The sequence below is a fragment of the Balaenoptera ricei genome, chromosome 1 (assembly GCF_028023285.1).
Source record: "Balaenoptera ricei isolate mBalRic1 chromosome 1, mBalRic1.hap2, whole genome shotgun sequence".
Classification (NCBI taxonomy): Eukaryota; Metazoa; Chordata; class Mammalia; order Artiodactyla; family Balaenopteridae; genus Balaenoptera; species Balaenoptera ricei.
The window spans coordinates 109014238-109028216 of record NC_082639.1 but is presented as its reverse complement, the minus strand read 5'-3'; the positions used below and the strand labels follow the sequence as shown (position 1 = coordinate 109028216).

Below are 13979 nucleotides of genomic sequence, written 5' to 3'. Positions count from 1 at the left end.
TTTTTCTACCTTTCTGTACGTGGGTATTTAGCTTCTTTTTATAATACAGTATAGCATAGCAAGTAAAAGCATTTACTTTGAAGCCAGGCAGAACTTGCTTAGAATCCTAGCTCCTTAACTGTCCGTGTGACCTTAGGCAGATTATTTAATATCTTTAACTTTCAATTTTCCCATTTGTAAAATGGGAATAATAGTTTCAAGATTACTATAAGGATTTAACAAGATAATGTATGTAAAACACTTAGCACATAGTGTCTGGCACATAATATGTCCAATAAATCATAGTTATTATTTCTATTATTATTCCTCCTTTGAAGCTCTATAAAGAGAATACAATCTAATGCAGAAAACTATGCCCTTAGTAACATCCCAACCGTAAATGCAGCTAGAAGTTTTACAGAATGCTTTCAGAATGTCTAGCATATAGGCAAATGATTTAATACCAGGCATAACTGAGTAAAAATTATTTTATGGGGACCAAAATAATGCAAAATACCTTATTATACAACACTCTGATGGTTTGACTTAATTCAGGAATAAAACTAGAGCATCTAAGTGAGGAATGATGAACTACATATTTTTCAGGGACATCTCCCTAAATATTAGGCAGTAGAGATTTTGAGGTTAAACCATCTAGAAGATCCTTAAGTATTTGGATAGTCTATGTTGCCAATGATGGGCAGATCTATAAATTTAGAAAGCTAGCTGAGCTAGAGATACAACGGCTATGTACTTAGAAAAGTTTAGGAGCCTAAACTTGGTCAGAAGGCCACCCCAGTCTAAGGGACTGCCCACAAGATGGGCCAAGATTGTCTTTGCAAAAAAAAGGGAGGAGTTTAATTTAACATACAGATCAATGAGTAATGAAGGCTCCACAGTTACTGGGCATGAGACAACTTTGGCCTGAGGAAAACATATTAAAGATGTTAACTATGTGCCCATTAGAACCTTAAACACACACACACACACCCGCATGCATGCACACACACATACACAACCATGCATGCAAACACACACACCAAAAAACTAAGTAAGCACCCAGGACCCCTTTAAGCAATATCTGGTGAACTCTCTAAAATAAACAGTTGCAAAATAGATGGGCCTCTAGGTCATGCAGTAAGTTGATGGATTGGGTTGGGGGTGGGTACAGAAATGACTCTTCTTCATCCATAAGTGGCATTAAGTTATTAAAATATAAGTTAGGGGGCTTCCCTGGTGGCACAGTGGTTGACAATCTGCCTGCCAATGCAGGGGACACGGGTTCGAGCCCTGGTCTGGGAAGATCCCACATGCCGCGGAGCAACTAGGCCCGTGTGCCACAATTACTGAGCCTGCGCGTCTGGAGCCTGTGCTCTGCAACAAGAGAGGCCACCATAGTGAGAGGCCCGTGCACCGCGATGAGGAGTGGCCCCCACTTGCCACAGCTGGAGAGGGCCCTCGCACAGAAACGAGGACCCAACACAGTCAAAAATAAATTAATTAATTAATTTAAAAAAATTTCAATTTGCCAAGTGCCATATTTAAAAAAAAAAAAAAATATATATATATATATAAGTTAGAAGAAAGAACATATTCCATTTTCCTTCACTGAAAACTGTTGAATGATCTCTCAAGAGAGCCTGATTTTTTTTTTTTGGCTGCATTGGGTCTTTGTTGCTGCACGCGGGCTTTTCTCTAGTTGTGGCAAGCGGGGGCTACTCTTCGTTGCAGTGAGCAGGCTTCTCATTGCGGTGGCTTCTCTTGTTGCGGAGCACGGGCTCTAGGCGAGCGGGCTTCAGTAGTTCCGGCATGTGGGCTCAGCAGTTGTGGTTCACGGGCTCTAGAGCGCAGGCTCAGTAGTTGTGGCACACGGGCTTAGTTGCTCGGCGGCATGTGGGATCTTCCCAGACCAGGGCTGGAACCTGTGTCCCCTGCATTGGCAGATGGATTCTATTTTTTTTTTTATTTTTAAATTTAATTTTATTTATTTTTTTATACAGCAGGTTCTTATTAGTCATCAGTTTTATACGCATCAGTGTATACATGTCAATCCCAATTGCCCAATTCATCACACCACCACCCCTACCCACCGCCGCTTTCCCCCCTTGGTGTCCATACGTTTGTTCTCTACATCTGTGTCTCAACTTCTGCCCTGCAAACAAGTTCATCTGTACCATTTTTCTAGGTTCCACAAACATGCGTTAATATACGGTATTTGTTTTTCTCTTTCTGACTTACTTCACTCTGTATGACAGTCTCTAGATCCATCCACGTCTCAACAAATGACCCAATTTCATTCCTTTTTATGGCTGAGTAATATTCCATTGTATATATGTACCACAACTTCTTTATCCATTCATCTGTTGATGGGCATTTAGGTTGCTTCCATGACCTGGCTATTGTAAATAGTGCTGCAATGAACATTGGGGTGCATGTGTCTTTTTGAATTATGGTTTTCTCTGGGTATATGCCCAGTAGTGGGATTGCTGGATCACATGGTAATTCTATTTTTAGTTTTTTAAGGAATCTCCATACTGTTCTCCATAGTGGCTGTATCAATTTACATTCCCACCAACAGTGCAAGAGGGTTCCCTTTTCTCCACGCCCTCTCCAGCATTTGTTGTTTGTAGGTTTTCTGATGATGCCCATTCTAACTGGCGTGAGGTGATACCTCATTGTTGTTTTGATTTGCATTTCTCTAATAATTAGTGATGTTGAGCAGCTTTTCAAGTGCTTCTTGGCCATCTGTATGTCTTCTTTGGAGAAATGTCTATTTAGCTCTTCTGCCCATTTTTGGATTGGGTAGTTTGTTTTTTTAATATTGAGCTGCATGCACTGTTTATATATTTTGGAGATTAATCCTTTGTCCATTGATTCATTTGCAAATATTTTCTCCCATTCTGAGGGTTGTCTTTTCGTCTTGTTTATAGTTTCCTTTGCTGTGCAAAAGCTTTTAAGTTTCATTAGGTCCCATTTGTTTATTTTTGTTTTTATTTCCATTACTCTAGGAGGTGGATCAAAAAAGATCTTGCTGTGATTTATGTCAAAGAGTGTTCTTCCTATGTTTTCCTCTAAGAGTTTTATAGTGTCCCGTCTTACATTTAGGAATCTAATCCATTTTGAGTTTTTTTTTGTGTATGGTGTTAGGGAGTGTCCTAATTTCATTCTTTTACATGTAGCTGTCCAGTTTTCCCAGCACCACTTATTGAAGAGACTGTCTTTTCTCCATCGTATATCCTTGCCTCCTTTGTCATAGATTAGTTGACCATAGGTGCGTAGGTTTATCTCTGGGCTTTCTGTCTTGTTCCATTGATCTATGTTTCTGCTTTTTTGCCAGTACCATATTGTCTTGATTACTGTAGCTTTGTAGCATAGTCTGAAGTCAGGGAGTCTGATTCCTCCAGCTCCGTTTTTTTCCCTCAAGACTGCTTTGGCTATTCGGGCTCTTTTGTGTCTCCATAGAAATTTTAAGATTTTTTGTTCTAGTTCCGTAAAAAATGCCATTGGTAATTTGATAGGGATTGCATTGAATGTGTAGATTGCTTTGGGTAGTATAGTCATTTTCACAATATTGATTCTTCCAATCCAAGAACATGGTATATCTCTCCACCTGTTGGTATCATCTTTAATTTCTTTCATCAGTGTCTTATAGTTTTCTGCATACAGGTCTTTTGTCTCCCTAGTTAGGTTTATTCCTAGGTATTTTATTCTTTTTGTTGTAATGGTAAATGGGATTGTTTCCTTAATTTCTCTTTCAGATTTTGCATCATTAGTGTATAGGAATGCAAGAGATTTCTGTGCATTAATTTTGTATCCTGCAACTTTACCAAATTCATTGATTAGCTCTAGTAATTTTCTGGTGGCATCTTTAGGATTCTCTATGTACAGTATCATGTCATCTGCAAACAGTGACAGGTTTACTTCTTCTTTTCCAATTTGTATTCCTTTTATTTCTTTTTCTTCTCTGATTGCCGTGGCTAGGACTTCCAGAACTATGTTGAATAATAGTGGTGAGAGTGGACATCCTTGTGTTGTTCCTGATCTTAGAGGAAATGCTTTCAGTTTTTCACCATTGAGAATGATGTTTGCTGTGGGTTTGTTGTATATGGCCTTTATTATGTTGAGGTAGGTTCCCTCTATGCCCACTTTCTGGAGAGTTTTTTTCATAAATGGGTGTTGAATTTTGTCAAAAGCTTTTTCTGCATCTATTGAGATGATCATATGGTTTTTATCCTTCAATTTGTTAATATGATGTATCACATTGATTGATTTGCGTATATTGAAGAAGCCTTGAATCCTAGGATAAATCCCACTTGATCATGGTGTATGATCCTTTTAATATGTTGTTGGATTCTGTTTGCTAGTATTTTGTTGAGGATTTTTGCATCTATATTCATCAGTGATATTGGTCTGTAATTTTCTTTTTTTGTAGTATCTTTGTCTGCTTTTGGTATCAGGGTGATGGTGGCCTCATAGAATGTGTTTGGGAGTGTGCCTTCCTCTGCAATTTTTTGGAAGAGTTTGAGAAGGATGGGTGTTAGCTTTTCTCTAAATGTTTGATAGAATTCACCTGTGAAGCCATCTGGTCCTGGACTTTTCTTTGTTGGAAGATTTTTAATCACAGTTTCAATTTCATTACTTGTGATTGGTCTGTTCATATTTTCTGTTTCTTCCTGGTTCAGTCTTGGAAGGTTATACCTTTCTAAGAATTTGTCCATTTCTTCCAGGTTGTCCATTTTATTGGCATAGAGTTGCTTGTAGTAGTCTCTTAGGATGCTTTGTATTTCTGCAGTGTCTGTTGTAACTTCTCCTTTTTCATTTCTAATTTTATTGATTTGAGTCCTCTCCCTCTTTTTCTTGATGAGTCTGGCTAATGGTTTATCAATTTTGTTTATCTTCTCAAAGAACCAGCTTTTAGTTTTATTGATCTTTGCTATTGTTTTCTTTGTTTCTATTTCATTTATTTCTGCTCTGATCTTTATGATTTCTTTCCTTCTGCTAACTTTGGGTTTTGTTTGTTCTTCTTTCTCTCGTTCCTTTAGGTGTAAGGTTGGATTGTTTATTTGAGGTTTTTCTTGTTTCTTGAGGTAGGCTTGTTTGGCTGTAAATTTTCCTCTTAGAACTGCTTTTGCTGCATTCCATAGCTTTTGGATTGTCGTGTTTTCATTGTCAGTTGTCTCTAGGTATTTTTTGATTTCCTCTTTGATTTCTTCAGGGATCTCTTGGTTATTTAGTAACGTATTGTTTAGCCTCCATGTGTTTGTCTTTTTTACGTTTTTTCCCCTGTAATTCATTTCTAATTTCATAGCCTTGTGGTCAGAAAAGATGCTTGATATGATCTCAATTTTCTTAAATTTACTGAGGCTGGATTTGTGACCCAAGATGTGATCTATCCTGGAGAATGTTCCATGCGCACTTGAGAAGAAAGTGTAACCTGTTGTTTTTGGATGGAATGTCCTATAAATATCAATTAAATCTATCTGGTCTATTGTGTCATTTAAAGCTTGTGTTTCCTTATTTATTTTCATTTTGGATGATCTGTCCATTGGTGTAAGTGAGGTGTTAAAGTCCCCCATTATTATTGTGTTACTGTTGATTTCCTCTTTTATAGCTGTTAGCAGTTGCCTTATGTATTGAGGTGCTCCTATGTTGGGTGCATTCATATTTACCATTGTTATGTCTTCTTCTTGGATTGTTCCCTTGATCATTATGTAGTGTCCTTCCTTGTCTCTTGTAACATTCTTTATTTTAAAGTCTATTTTATCTGATATGAGTATTGCTTCTCCAGCTTTCTTTTGATTTCCATTTGCATGGAATATCTTTTTCCATCCCCTCACTTTCAGTCTGTATGTGTCCCTAGGTCTGAAGTGGGTCTCTTGTTGACAACATATATATGGGTCTTGTTTTTGTATCCATTCAGCCAGTCTGTGTCTTTTGGTTGGAGCATTTAATCCATTCACGTTTAAGGTAATAATCGCTATGTATGTTCCTATGACCATTTTCTTAATTGTTTTGGGTTTGTTTTTGTAGGTCCTTTTCTTCTCTTGTGTTTCCCACTTAGAGAAGTTCCTTTAGCATTTGTTGTAGAGCTGGTTTGGTGGCGCTGAATTCTTTCAGCTTTTGCTTCTCTGTAAAACTTTTGATTTCTCCATCGAATCTGAATGAGATCCTTGCCAGGTAGAGTAATCTTGGTTGTACGTTCTTCCCTTTCATCACTTTAAATATGTCATGCCACTCCCTTCTGGCTTGTAGAGTTTCTGCTGAGAAATCAGCTGTTAGCCTTATGGGAGTTCCCTTGTATGTTATTTGTCATTTTTCCCTTGCTGCTTTCAATAATTTTTCTTTGTCTTTAATTTTTGCCAATTTGATTACTATGTGTCTCGGCATGTTTCTCCTTGGGTTTATCCTGTATGGGACTTGCTGTGCTTCCTGGACTTGGGTGGCTATTTCCTTTCCCATGTTAGGGAAGTTTTCGACTATAATCTCTTCAAATATTTTCTTGGGTCCTTTCTCTCTCTCTTCTCCTTCTGGGACCCCTATAATGTGAATGTTGTTGGGTTTAATGTTGTTCCAGAGGTCTCTTAGGCTGTCTTCATTTCTTTTCATTCTTTTTTCTTTATTCTGTTCCACAGCAGTGAATTCCACCATTCTGTCTTCCAGGTCACTTATCCGTTCTTCTGCCTCAGTTATTCTGCTATTGATTCCTTCTAGTGTAGTTTTCATTTCAGTTATTGTGTTGTTCATCTCTGTTTGTTTGTTCTTTAATTCTTCTGGATCTTTGTTAAACATTTCTTGCATCTTCTATATCTTTGCCTCCATTCTTTTTCCGAGGTCCTGGATCATCTTCACTATCATTATTCTGAATTCTTTTTCTGGAAGGTTGCCTATCTCCACTTCATTTAGTTGTTTTTCTGGGGTTTTATCTTGTTCCTTTGTCTGGTACATAGCCCTCTGCCTTTTCATCTTGTCTATCTTTCTGTGAATGTGGTTTTTGTTCCACAGGCTGCAGGATTGTAGTTCTTCATGCTTCTGCTCGCCCTGTAGCCTACTAGTGTTGGAGGTTCTCCTGCAGAAGCAGGGGGTGGCTGTGGCTCACTGCAGGGACAAGGACACTGGCAGCAGAAGTTCTGGGAAGTACTCCTTGGCGTGAGCCCTCCCAGAGTCTGGCAGGTGGATTCTTAACCACTGTGCCACCAGGGAAGCCTGAGCCTGATCTTAAAGTAGAGTTAGGGTAAACGTTTTATACTAAACATTATAGGAATTTATATTAAATTCATACATACTGCCTCTTCTCCATGGAATCAAAGGCTGAAAAAAAGATGTAAAAAGAAAAAAGTTGTAGCCTAGTGGTTTTCCTTAGAGATTTCTCTATAAAGAGATTAAGAGGGCTTCCCTGGTGGCGCAGTGGTTAAGAATCCGCCTGCCAATGCAGGGGACACGGGTTCGAGCCCTGGTCCGGGAAGATCCCACATGCCGCGGAGCCACTAAGCCCGTGCGCCACAACTACTGAGCCTGCGCTCTAGAGCCTGCGAGCCACAACTACTGAAGCCTGTGTGCCACAACTACTGAAGCCCGCGTGCCTAGAGCCACTGCTCCACAACAAGAGCAGCCACCGCAATGAGAAGCCTGCACACCACAACAAGAGTAGCCCCCACTCTCAGCAGCTAGAGAAAACCCACGTGCAGCAGCGAAGACCCAATGCAGCCAAAAATTAAATAACTGGAAAAAAAAAGAGATTAAGAATGTGCATATTGGTTTATAACTCAGAACAGGTATTTATTACACCACTTCACTGAAATCACTCTTGCCGAGATTGCCACTCACTTCCATCTTGCCTCATTAAACAGTTTTCAAAGTCTCACCTTACCTGTCCTCTTAACATTTGATATATAATTACTCTCTCCTTTCTGAAACACTCTTTATTTGACTTTCAGGGGACCACATTCTCCTGGTTTTCTTCCTGCTCTACTTCTCAGTCTCCTGAGTTCCTTAGTTCCTTTTATTACTTCTTGCTTATAAATATTAGACTGCCCCAGGCCTCAGTTCCCCCTCTCTCTAGGCTTACTCCTTAAGTAATCTCATTTAGTCTCATGGTTTTAAACACCAGGTATGTGTTGATGACTCTCATCTTTGTATCTTTAGCCCTAATCTCTCCCCTGAGCTCCAGATTCCAAGTCCAGCAGTCTACCAGCTGTGTGTCTATAGGTCTCTTTAACTTAACATGTTCAAAATAGAACTCTTGACTCCCTGCTACTGCCCCAATTTTCCCCATCTTAGTAAATGCCAACAGCACTTACCCCAGGCCAAAAAACATTGGAGCCATCTCTTCTTTCTTCATATGATACCCTACATCTAAACCATCAGCAAATCCTGTCATTTCTACCATCATTAAATTATCCCAAACCTTATCACTTCTCAATATCTCTACTGTTACCACTCTAGTTCAAGCCACTGTCCATCTCTCTTTGTCTATTGCAGTAAATCTCCCAACTGATAATCACTTTCCCTCTTATTTGCCTATAGTCAATCCTCTACACTGTAGCCAGAATGAGCTTTTTTAAATCAGAAAGCAGATGTTATTACTCTCCTACTCCAAACCCTCTAATAGCTTTCCTTCACACTCAGAATAAGACCCATGTCTGTTAAAAGCAGGACATTATCTGGTTTCAGCCTGCCTCTCCAACCACCTCTCCAATTGCTTTCCCCTCTCTCACTGAGATCTAGGTACACTAGCCTTGTTGTTGTTTCCCAGACACACCAAGCTTATTCCCAGCTCTTTTCCCAGATTTTTGTATCACTTGCACCTTCAGTTTACTTAGCTCTTTGCTCAAATATTTCCTCAGATAAGCATCCCCTGACTACACCATCTAAAATGTAGCCCATGGGACTTCCCTAGCGGTCCAGTGGTTAGAACTCTGCGCTTTCACTGCTGGGCCCCGGTTCGATCACTGGTTGGGGAACTAAGATCCTGCAAGCCGCACGGCATGGCCAAAAAATAAAATAAATTAAAAAAAAAAAAATGTAGCCCGGATTCCCAACACTCTGTATCCCCTTACCCTTTATTTTTCTTTATAGTACTTATCATATCATATCATATTATGTATTTCTTTGTTTATTATATGTTTCCCATATAGAATGCATAGGCTTTAAAAAGACTTTGTCTACCTTGTTTAGTTCCATAATCCTAACGCCTAGAATAGTGTCTGGCACAGCCTAAGAAGTTCAAGGCTGCAATCTATTACAAAGGAAATTGGCATATATTTTAGAAGGAATATCTAATAAGTTAGTAGTCTATAATATGCAGGGAGAATGTAGGGGGACAAACCATCTTGCTTTGTCACTGAGTAAGGGGTTTCCCAGGCCATAGGACTTTATTTTTAAAACCAGGACAATCCTAGGGAAAGTGGAACTGTTGGTCACCCTAGAAAAACACTACATACTTTTAAAGGGGATGGACTTGAGTCAAATCAGATGGACTTATACTTGGATAAGAACAAAAATAGCTACCTCTACTTGTTGAGCATTTACTACAGACACTGTGCAAGCACTTTAAATACATTTTCTCATTTAATTTTTAAGGTAATCTATGAGATAGGCATTTTATCCCCATAACACAGAATAGGAAACTCCTGATACTAAGAGAGTTAAGAAACTTGCCCAGAATTGAACAGTTTGAGTGAAAGGGCTATAGAGTTGATAAAAATAAACAACTTGGTAAGGACTGGAATGAGCATTTGGAACTGACCTTGAACAGTTCTGAAGACAAGAATTTGTCCTCAAATATTTATTTAGCTTGAGATTTTTAATCAGCTGTATTTTTAAAAGGAGGGTTAGCAGTACTCCGCCAAAAAAGAGGTCTGGGATCTACAAAGTTTGGGCCAGTTGATCTCGTCCAGATACTGAGTGGGATCTGGGACTCCTAGCTCTCACTGACTGAGTTCATATTACTACTCCTAAGAGCCTCAATTCAACTTTCATTACCAGAACTTAGGTCTAAACTCAGCTTATCTAAAAATTTTTACCTTGTTTTTAGGCAGTGAAATAACTATATAGTAAGATATAGCAATATACTAATTATATAAGATCCTGGATGTTCTGGTTTGAATTTCATTCCCCATACTACCTCTCTCACAGGAAGATAGTATAAAAGTTAGAGTAGGCTTTGGAATAAAACAACCCTAGATTTGAACCCTTGATTCACAATTAACCATCTGTGTGACTTTGGGCAAGCCACTTTACCTCTGCCAGTTTTTCTCTTTAGTAAAAAGAAGATAATACCTACCTCACAGGATGATGATTAAATGAGATAATATATGTTAAGCTGCTTAGCACAGAGTAAGTGCTCAATAAGTGGTGGCTATTGCTATTAATAATAATAGCTTAGCCAGAATTTATTATCGCTTTTGCTTATCAAACCGGATACTAAAAAAGCACTGCATCCATTGATAAGAGGTGACAGCGGAGTTTGGATTTTTTTCTCAAGGTGTTGGTGAGGCATTAAAGGATTTTGAGCAGGGGAGTGGCAATAAATGAAAGGAATCAAAAAAGGAGCCCAGGGAATTCCCTGGAGGTCCAGTGGTTAGGACTTGGCGCTTTCACTGCTGAGGGCCCTGGTTCAATTGCTGGTCAATCCCGTAAGACGCTTGGTGCGGCCAAAAAAAAATAAAGAAGGAGCCCATAAGAGAGTTTAAGAAAGAGTGACCAGAGAGAGAAGAGAAAATCAGGACACAGTAGTGTCTTAAAGCCAAGAGAGAAGTGAGGTGAGAGTAGACAACTGTGTTAAATGGTACAAGAGAGAGAGAAATAAGACCGGAAGAGTCCAGTGAATGGCTGATACATAGAACATTTAAGGCCTATTGAAGCACAGTTGTTTTAAATTATGCCACTTGTCTTCTTCCAATAGTCCAGCATTTCTTAGTTTCTCCACTGCATGCAAAAACACAACCTTCCTTTGAGTTCTGAGCAGAAGTTTGCAATGGCTTCCCTCTGCCTATGGACTTAAACAAGTTCCTCAGTCTGCTGTCCTAAGCTCTGCACAATATGGCCCCAAACCAACTTTCTATCTTCTTTTCACACTACTCCCCTAAAGATGTTCAGTTTTCCCTTCAACTAAATTTCCTGCTGCTCTCCAAATACAAACACAGTATTTCATGCTTTTATTTGTATACTAGTTATAGCACAATTCATACAGAATATGAATTCTGCCTCATAATTATTTGTACACCTACAATTATAAAATCTCACAATCATAAAAGACTTGACAAGTCATTTCTCTTACAAGAATTTTGTCAATTTTTTCACTAGTATGTGAAAAAGGGAGAAAAAAGAATATTTTGGTAAATCTTTCATAGATCTAAATTTATTTGTCTCAAAGGACTATACTTAAATTAGAGGTTATGTCCTCTTAAGTTTTGTTTTTGGTGTTAAAATGTCCTTTCTTTTACAATTTGATGGTGATAATAAAGGGTTTTGTTTTTTTTAATGTCTGTACTTGCTAACTTAAAAACTGGTAACCTTATGTCAATCTGCAAAATTTTTTGAAATTCTCAAAGTCCATGAAATGAAAAAGTGAGGAACCATTGATCTCCTCTAACCCTTATCTGACCCATGAATTCCCCCTGCAACATCTCTGACAAGTTATGTAAATCTCTAATTGAACACTTCCAGTGCCAGGGAGCTCATCTTCTCCCAAGGTAGCATATTCCATTTTTTACAGCTTTAACTATGAGCAAGTCTTACCTTATCTCAGCTCCACTTCCAGGTCAAAAACGTGTTTGAGAGCTGCTCTTTTTTGAGAATCCCCTGCCCTGTGCCTTTTCCATAGTGGTCTATAAAAAATCTTTCTTAATTGACACTCTCTAAAGAAATTGAAGTTTGACAGGAAATCATCACCTATGATCCTATTATGCAAAAACACTTAAAGATGGGGTCTTGGAAAGGATAATAAAACTCTTTCCCTGCAGAAATAGGAGGATTTAAAGGTTTAGGATGGACCTTATATTGTTTTCCTTAGGTATTAAATCTATTCATTAATATAACATTAAAACCTACCAAACCATCCTTTGAAAATTGCCTAAAAGCCCTGGGGAAATTATTATATTATTTTGTTCCAACTTTATTTTACAGCTTTTCATATATAATCTCTTTAGGAGAAAAGCAATCTAAGAGATAAAAAGTCGATAATGTGATTTGATTATATTCATTTGTAATTTTGTGTTACTTCTTTTTCTAAAGCTGGGGCCTCAACTTTGGTGAACAAGGATATATACGGATGGCAAGAAATATTGGAAATCACTGTGGGATTGCTAGTTATCCCTCTTACCCGGAAATCTAGAGGACCTCTTTGTTTTATAACAATTCAAGAAAGAAGAAACACTTTCTCACAATTTATTTTTACCTGCTGTAACCAGTAGAAATGTGTGTCATGATCAATGTATACTTACTGTACTAACAGAAAATATAGTTTGATTCATCTACTTTTTTAACTTTGCAAATCTTGGGGAAAAGTTTGCTAAGTAAATTAATAATGTACTATAGATATAACTATGAAAATTGGTCAACCTGAGATAATCTGTCATGTTTGTCATTGTCTTATTTTATTTGTCCTTTTAAGTCCCCTGATATCCTGCTGAACCTCGATGGCATATAGATGCTTAATAAATAACTGCCTTTTCAACTTTGTATCATTACCATGAGGCAGGAGACAGATGGGCCCCCGGGGCAAATGGTTTGAGTTCTTTCCTTGTGGACTGATACTCTGACAAGGGAATAACAGGACAATTGAGAGAGGAGGCTGGGCCCTGCCCAGATAGAAGATAAGAGACCACATATTTCTCATTCCTGAAGTCAGGAGACCTCCCCAACTACACATGCGCAGAAAGCCTCCTTGGAGGTCAAAAGGAGAGTGATGCCAAGTGGCCAAATCTACCCATAGACCTCTTCGGTAGAATCCATCTTGGCTAAGAGATGTGCATGCACACATGGGAAAATCCTGAGCTATACCAAATTCAGACTTTGAACCAGGCAAATCAAAATGATTTGCCAAAGGAAACCTGGAAAAAATGCCACATATAAGTGATTTAAACTGCCACCAGGGTGCGACTCTTTCTGCACCCGCTCGTGTGTCTATCCACAAGTACTGTACTTTTTTCTCCAAATTAATACTTGTTTCACCACTTTCCATCTTTGCGGGAATACTTTTTCTGCAAAGCCTTAGGGCCCGGGCCTTTCACTGACAGTGCCTAAGATTCGGTGCCCTCACCACTGCGACCCAACCTCAATCACTGGCCGGGAACCAAAACCCTGCTTCAAGCCGTTGCAGGCCGAGGCCACCCGAGATCAACCACATACCATTCTTTCCTTATTCTTAGGTAACTATTATAATCTATCATGAAAATCTAAATTGTAGTATGCTGGTGATATGCTATGGCAACTTTTTTTTAATAGATCTTTAACGGAGTATAATTGCTTCACAATACTGTGTTAGTTTCTGTTGTACACCAAAATGAATCAGCCATATGCATACATATGTCCCCATATTCCCACTCTCTTGAACCTCCCTCCCACCCTCCCTATCCCACCCCTCTAGGACATCGCAAAGCACTGAGCTGATCTCCCTGTGCTATGCTGCTTCTTCCCACTAGCTAACTACTTTATATTTGGTAGTGCATATATGTCGATGCTATTCTCACTTCGCCCCAGCTTCCCCCTCCCACCCCGTGTCCTCAAGTCCATTATCTATGTCTACATCTTTATTCCTGCCCTGCAACTAGGTTCATCAGTACCATTTTTTTAAATATTCCATATATATGCATTAGCATATGGTATTTGTTTTTCTCTTTCTGACTTACTTCACTCTGTATGACAGACTCTAGGTCCATCCACCTCACTACAAATAACTCAATTTCATTTATTTTTATGGCTGAGTAATATTCCATTGAATATATGTGCCACACCCTCTTTATCCATTCATCTGTGGATGGACATTTAGGTTGGTTCCA

The 13979-nt window shown here is 38.8% G+C and overlaps 1 protein-coding gene across 2 annotated transcripts in view; it reads left to right on the top strand.

Moving 5' to 3' along the window:
- CTSS (cathepsin S) overlaps positions 1-12610 on the top strand; it is a 28801-nt gene extending 16191 nt beyond the window's left edge. Inside the window, exon 9 of one of the 2 annotated variants that reach the window (XM_059901566.1) lies at positions 12214-12610. In XM_059901566.1, coding sequence (XP_059757549.1) covers positions 12214-12313 — 100 coding nt within the window. In that variant the 3' untranslated portion in view covers positions 12314-12610. The remainder of the gene's footprint in view (positions 1-12213) is intronic. The other variant, XM_059901559.1, reaches the window with a different exon arrangement.
- Positions 12611-13979: the final 1369 nt, after the last annotated feature.